The 7,100-nt window shown below is 45.4% G+C and overlaps 1 protein-coding gene across 1 annotated transcript; it reads left to right on the plus strand.

The window, feature by feature from the left end:
- The first annotated feature begins 489 nt into the window (after positions 1-489).
- LOC135375552 (galactosylceramide sulfotransferase-like) lies at positions 490-1,512 on the plus strand. The gene has a single exon (XM_064608230.1). It carries the CDS (start codon positions 490-492, stop codon positions 1,510-1,512), a length of 1,023 nt encoding a protein of 340 aa, XP_064464300.1.
- Positions 1,513-7,100: the final 5,588 nt, after the last annotated feature.

The raw sequence follows: 7,100 nt of genomic DNA on the forward strand, positions 1-7,100 counted from the left end.
GTCAAGTGTGTTTCGCACGTGGGTGGGGGTTTCGGGGGAGGGGGGGGGGCTTTCCCTAAGAAGCATTTGTGCAGGATGCATGCATGTTGGAATAGGACTTGCTATTGGAGTAGTAATAGGACCAGTAGTAGGAATGGGAGTAGTAGGACACGCCTGACAGAGACAAACGGGGCAGAGGGGAGTAACGAAAAGCAAAGTGCCTAGCGTTCACCTTAGGGCACAGATACAGTTGTAAGTGGAGCAGCGGTAAGCGTTTTTTTTTTCTTCTTTTACTAGGTTGCTTCTTGTGGCTCATCTCGCAAAAGCTAACGGGTATATCGTGTAGACAAACACTTCGATACTTTGTGTCGAAGTACTGCATCAGTCCACTAATTCCTGCAGTGCCGCAATGCTTCTCTTTTATCATACTTGACACTAATGATGCCATCATGTCCCTTTCACATACGCAGGTCCTCCATAACATGCTACTGCCCAAACTGGATCTCCAATATGGTCCGATGCCAGCCTGCAAGAAATATCGTGTATGTAAAAACGCACAAGTGCGCCAGTTCCACATTGTACAATATTCTTCAACGCTACATCCTCAAGCATCGACTAAATAAGGTTATGTCAAAGGACTCTGGTGTATATATCGGTCATCCCGTGCACTTTCAGCCATCGTTCGTCATAGACATGCGGGATTACAACCTGTCAAACAATATCTTAACAGATCATATGCGCTTCGACAAACCGAAAGTAGCGCGAATGATGCCGGATGATTCGTTGTATGTCACGACGCTTAGAAAGCCAGAAGAAGGATTTGAGTCACTGTTTTCGTGTTGCAATTTTGAGACCCATTTGGGCAAGTGCCTCGAAGACTTTGTAAATGATGTGGACATAATCACACGGCTAAAGGAACACAGGGTGGGCTACGGTAGATTTGGACTCAACCAGATGTCGTTTGACCTTGGATTTCGATCGAAGGACGTCGACAATGCTACTGCCGTTGATGAACTCGTTAAATCCGTCGGCGAGACGTTTCATCTGGTGATGGTTGCTGATCGCCTAGATGAATCGCTGATCCTTTTCAAGCACTTGGCATGCTGGACGACGGAAGACATAGTAGCATTTAAAGTCAATTCCCGGATGGATGATTACAAAGTTCCAATGACTCCACACGTCAGGGAGAGACTGAGAGCGTTGAACCATGTTGACCAGAAATTGTACGAACATTTTTCTACAGTTCTGGATGAAAAAGTGAGAACTTTTGGTGTACGACAAATGGCTGAAGAAGTGAGAGAACTAAGGACGCTGCGGGAAAAATATCACGACCTTTGCGTTGAAGCCGAAGTTGGACTGAGCACGCTCACAAAAGGAGTAGGCAAACAAGCGCTGGGATTCAAGCTCAAGGACGACAGTGAGAGGTGCCGTCATATGACGATGACAGGTATGCAGCTGCATGAACTCATTCGTGATAGGCAAAAAAAGCTAATGCGCGGAACTGTGCAAAAACCGCAAGCTAACTTCGCCTAGCTATGCTTAGAACTCTTTTGTATTTCTTTTGGTGGTGTCGGTAATTTTGAGCAGGTTTTCTTATTTATCGCGCGCGCCACCAGTCAGTCGTATTCACATTTGGATTACTGAGACCGGGATAGTGGTCGTAACAAAGTGCCTCATAAGCTGAGCTGAAAAAAAAAATAGAATAGAAATTAGAAATGGATTTTGGCCCGGGAAAGTGAGTAAGAAATAAACAAACCATACATGTCCTTTTGTATACTGCTTAATAAGTTGAACTTAACCATACTAGAAAAATCCATGAGAAGTTGGACCGTACAGAAGGTGTAGAGAATTATTGGATAATGAAGGCGATACGCTGTACGGAATCCGCAGACCACGGATAATCCTAAGTCACGCGGACTCCGCATGCTGTGTGGTGTACGCAGAGCATAGGCGATACGAACTCCACTTGCTGTGCGGAGTGCGTTAGCCACAGGTAATATGCAGAGCCATTTATAGGGAGAGTTTCGCCATTCTTTGATCCTTTGCCGTCTCGTGGGTGGAGCCTATTTTGACCTCAGAGTCGTGGTTGCGCCGCCCAAAAAACCTGAATCCAAGCAGAATCCGCTTATCAGCCATCTGGTGCGCGCCATATTGACGCTGTCCGTCAGCTTTGTTGTCGCAATGAATGCAATCTACAGGAATAACCGGCTTATGACCCACAGCCACCTGTGATAAGGGAGGCTTTGTTGCCAAACTGAAAGAGTTCAAGGACGAAGGGCTTTCGAAGGACGATGTACGCACGTGTCTTCCCGCCTTGCATCGTAAACAACGATCAGCATCAATATGGCGTCGGCGACCGGCTGACAATGGGACAACAAGAGAGCACGGCGAGGGAGATGGCTTAGCCGTGACGTCGCATGACGTGCTTCAAGTTAGGCTCCTCCTAATGGCCAAACTCTCCCTATAAACGGCTGTGGTAATATGGACTCCACATGCTGTACGGGGGGGGGGGGGTTGTATGGTGTATATGTTCATTGAGGAAAAAAAAGAGAGGAAAGGTTAGCCAGGACTCGCTAGGCCACAAATAGTTACTGAAGAGAAAGCAATTGTCAGTTGACACAAACCCATATCTTTTTGTTTGCGCCGAAAAAAAAAGGGAGAGGAGAAATTGAAACACATATTATCCTTCATTGCATTTACCGGGTGTTTCAGTTAAATTCCCGGGCTAAATTCCCCTTTCTCTTTGTTTTTCTTTTTGTTTGCCTTTATTTTTATTTTTTTTCCTTCCTGGGAATAGCAAGCCGCCATAGCGGTGGCTAACCTTTCCCTCTTAATTTTTTTATATAATAAACATATCCCCCCCCCCCGGGCTAAATAATTTCCGAACGGCTGCACCAATCGACGAACTTTCTTTTTTACAAGTATCTGTCCGATACCTCCTACAACCTGCTCGCCGTGTGCATTAGTGGGAGGTGCTCATTATTTAAATAAAAATTTTAATGAGTTTCGTACAAAAACAACTTCTAAAGCGGGAGGCTGTCGGCATTAAGATGGGTACTTCCCCTTTTGGGACCTTCAGCGGCCACCTTTTAGAGAAAAATCTGCCACCGAAGCGGGTCATTTGTTGCTGTAATTAATCGGTTTCGGTTGACATATTTTGTCACGGCTGGTCGCTGTGAAGAGTTTTATTTATTTACTTTTTTTTTTTACCCGACGAAGCGTAGTTTTGACCCAACGATTTCCTTGGGGCAATGCCATGGCAGAAGAAGAGGCATGCGCGCAATAAGTGATAAGTGCGGTGATGTGGCCACTTTTTTTAAGAAGCAGAAGTGCTGGGAGTGCAAGCGTTCGGAAAAGGCTGCGGCAAGCATCACGTCGTTATGGTGAAGGATCGCAAGCACACGAGTTTAGATCCCAGGAAGGTTTCTATCCGCAGCGGTTCTGTATAGTTATTGACACAGAGCATACATACCTGTACACTCGGTTTCCTCCCGGAATCTGGGTTCACCTGACGCAAGTCGGGAAGTTCTTGACAGAAGAGGTTGGCAACACTTATTTGTGCGAGTTCTATAAAGGAGACCTCGAGAGAAATCACCTTGCACCTTCATCGTTACATGCTAATAGACATTGCAAAGCAGCCTGTCCGAACCATTGCTTCATTTCACGACGTGAAAGAGCATCCGTCAGGAAAGGAAGGTGAACCACTAAGGATGCTATTTGCAGAATTTGTTAAACTTTTTCGAATTGTATTCACAATACCTGCGACCTCCTCCGGGTCAGAAATACCTTCTCATGCCTCCGACGGGTCAAAACTTACTTAGGCTCTACAATGGAGCAGGCCAGACTAAACCATATATACTTCATTACTTATTCTGGGTACATTGCGGTACAGCCTGCCTATTGTCACGACTGTGTCGCAACCGTCGGCCCCGGGTTACTTGCTCTTGCGGAGAGTAACATTACTCTCCGGTAAGAAGTAAGGGAGTAATGTTACTCCCTACTGGGAGTGAGGAGACTCGTTTTTGGGAGTAATTGAACTCTCCAAAGGGGAGTGATACGTGTTGCAAGAAAAATGAGTTAAAGTACACCCCTTTTTTAAAGAGTGTGGGCTACTGCGTCTACCACATCCTATCGACACATAATATTCTGGGTCACGCTGTATCTGCCATTGGTTCCGGTAGTTACGTTAAGGGTGACGTTATCACCGCTCTACTAACACTCCCTATTATAATGCGGGCCAATTTCTGGTATACTACGTAGAGGGTAAAGCTGTGGAGACAGTGGCCTTCATCACTGTTTCTATTATTATTTTTTCTTTTCGCATAAAATTTCTCACACAGTCAACCCCCCCAGCTGCGCCTGTGAAGCTGGCACGCTCGCGCAGTCTCACTAACGCACATTAATACTAGTAAGTTTCAGTATACTGTACACTATCGCCTTTGCGTACATAAGGGGCAGCGTTGGTGGTTCTGCGCACGCACAGAACATTGAGACCTTTGCGCATTGCGCAGAACCACCACGCTACCCCCTTGCGTACGCTAAAGCGGACAGTGTACGACATACTAAACCTCGCTAATGTCTGAAATGAGAACAGACGTCTTTGGACGCCGGTCATTGTCAAATCTTCTTTGCCAACACTGGCTAACATTATAGAATTCGCGTTGCGTCGCCAAGAGACGATACAAACATTCGTGGACTAGTCTTAAGTTTAGGGAACCCGTGATGAAACCCAGTCACACTTTATCACCGTAGATCAGACCCCGCATTACGCGTGCCAATCACCGTGTCCCTCACGCTATGTGTTGGAGCTCAGGCTTCCGGACAGCTGTACAGCAACGGAAAAGCTTGGTAAAAGTTTTCAGGATGATTAATAATCACATTTGCACTCTGCGTTCGGCGTCTGTGCTCCTGCACAGTTCATTTGGGTTTTGTTTTTACGCTGTAGCTGTAAGGCTTCCCCGTGCTCGATATCCATCGATATCGAATGTGCAAATTCCCTTTCTCGTATACCCGCACCTCTTTACATCCTCTCCTCCTCACGTATTGCTTATCTTTTGAGTTGGCTTTCCTACGTGTCGTTCTGCTGTCGGGCAATACCGGCATCAGAAGAGGCATTCCTGAATTCTGGTTACCTGCGAAGAATAAAAACCGGCTTAACAAATATCGAAGGAAGCATAAGCATTACGCCCTCCAAGAAAAGTGTGCACCTAAATCAATGCAAATATAACCTCCACCTCTCCAGCCCCCCTCCCCCCCCCCCACAAAAAAAAAGATGGTGAAAAATACAACCAAACATCGAGCCCGTTTAATAATGGGTACGGGTTAAAAGGAGCAATGAGATGGCAGTTTATGTGGCTCCCATCCCGGTTTCAGCCGCCAAAGGGTCCCTGAGGAGACACCACGCAAAATATATTGTCTGCGAGGCGTGTCGTCCAAAATAGTCGGAGAAAGCAACTTCGGACACCCAGCAATAGCACTGTCTTTGCATGACGTCAGCATATCCCCCATGCACGCTTTTTTTTAAATACTTTTCAGCTCACAGGCCGCTTTTACACTCACTCTCTGATGGGCTCTATTTTGCCGAGACTATAGGAAGATTTATGAAAGCTGTGTCAAATGGAGGATGGATTACATGTATTAAGTGCATGGATTAAATGGATTACACACGCTGTGCAAGTAATTCGTAAGAAAGCGTTTTATTTGTGTTAGCATAAATAAAAATGGGGGTCATCGCAGGGCTCGTCTAACAAGTGGTATCTGTCCGCAAAATAGGAAGAATACGTCAGTGTCTTGGCAGTCTTTGTAACGACTAAATATAAAGGGTTCGCCAAGATAAACTTCGGAGTTTGTATCAGAAGATAACACGAAAAGAAACAGCGTCGGGAAGCTAAAGTACATCTAAAAGGACGTATTATGCCCCAAAATTTAATGTCGATTCTGTCACTTGGTCCATTTCTCTGCGGATCAATTGTGAAAAAAAAAAAAAAAGAAGAAGAAGAGAAGAACACGGCGCTGCCTAACATTTCCAATCGGCTATACAAGTGTTTCAGCTCCTTTCCGTCAGATGGCGAAACCATCGAACGCGGCGTTGCAGACGACATCGAAACTAAGTGAACTAGTGGAACTGAATGCAGAGACTGCTGTGCGAAGTCGTCTGGAACGCCGCGTTCAACCGTGCAGCCATCTGACAGAATGAGCTGAAACACAGGTATAGCCTATTACAAATGTTTTTAGAACGTTTTTAGAATGTTTCTAGAAAAAGACAGCAGTTTTTTTTTTTCCTCTTCACGATTTATCCGCAGAAAAACGGACTACGTGGCAGTATAGTGACATACAGTTTTTGGGCATAATACGTCCTCTAACATCTACTTTTGCTTCCCGGCGCTGTTACATTTGTTTTTTCTTCGTTACAAACCTCGGAGTTTATCTTGGCGAACCCTGTACATACCCGTGACAGCAGACAGTTTGCGGAGATTCGATGCCCGCATCCTTTGTCAACTGCTGACAGGGCTATCTAGTCGCGCTCTTTCCATGGAGCTCCTCAGGTGACCACACGGGCCTTGTACTTCCCTCTGCATTGTTTAGTTTTTTGTCAAATTGGGCTGGTGCATGTACCGCTAGACTTCGCACGCAGTCCAATAAGACTACTATGCGTGACATGAACAATGAACTTTACAATTCAGGCACCATACTGTAATTTCGTGAGCTACGTGGAGGTAAACAACGCTTGAAGATACAGAATAAGAAATTCGCATAAAACATGTTCTTCACTGCAGGAGTGGGAGCCTGAGGAAAGAGCAGCAGTGCGGGGTAGCTGGTACAGCTTAGGATAAAAAAATATATATATATATATGTATATAGAAGGGAAGAGAAGTTGTAGGGCATGTTTGTCAGCGCACCTATTCATGATGGGCAGTGCGATAAAGACACAGAGAGGGTTATACTGGCAGCCAACGAGCCAAACCGGAAGCTTTGCGTTCCATTCGAATTTTCCTAGCAGCACTAGAAAAAACAGATCTGGAATAAAATGATAACGGTTCGTTTCGATTCAGCCCTAATGTTATTACAGACACTATCAACGACATTCACAGCAGTGAAAGATGAAAGTCACTGAAAAGGAT

Source organism: Ornithodoros turicata, unplaced genomic scaffold (genome assembly GCF_037126465.1).
Source record: "Ornithodoros turicata isolate Travis unplaced genomic scaffold, ASM3712646v1 ctg00000887.1, whole genome shotgun sequence".
NCBI classification, from domain to species: domain Eukaryota; kingdom Metazoa; phylum Arthropoda; class Arachnida; order Ixodida; family Argasidae; genus Ornithodoros; species Ornithodoros turicata.

Coding starts and splice junctions, on each gene's coding strand:
- LOC135375552 (XM_064608230.1), top strand. CDS start 490: ATGGTCCGATGCCAGCCTGCAAGAAATATCGTGTATGTAAAAACGCAC.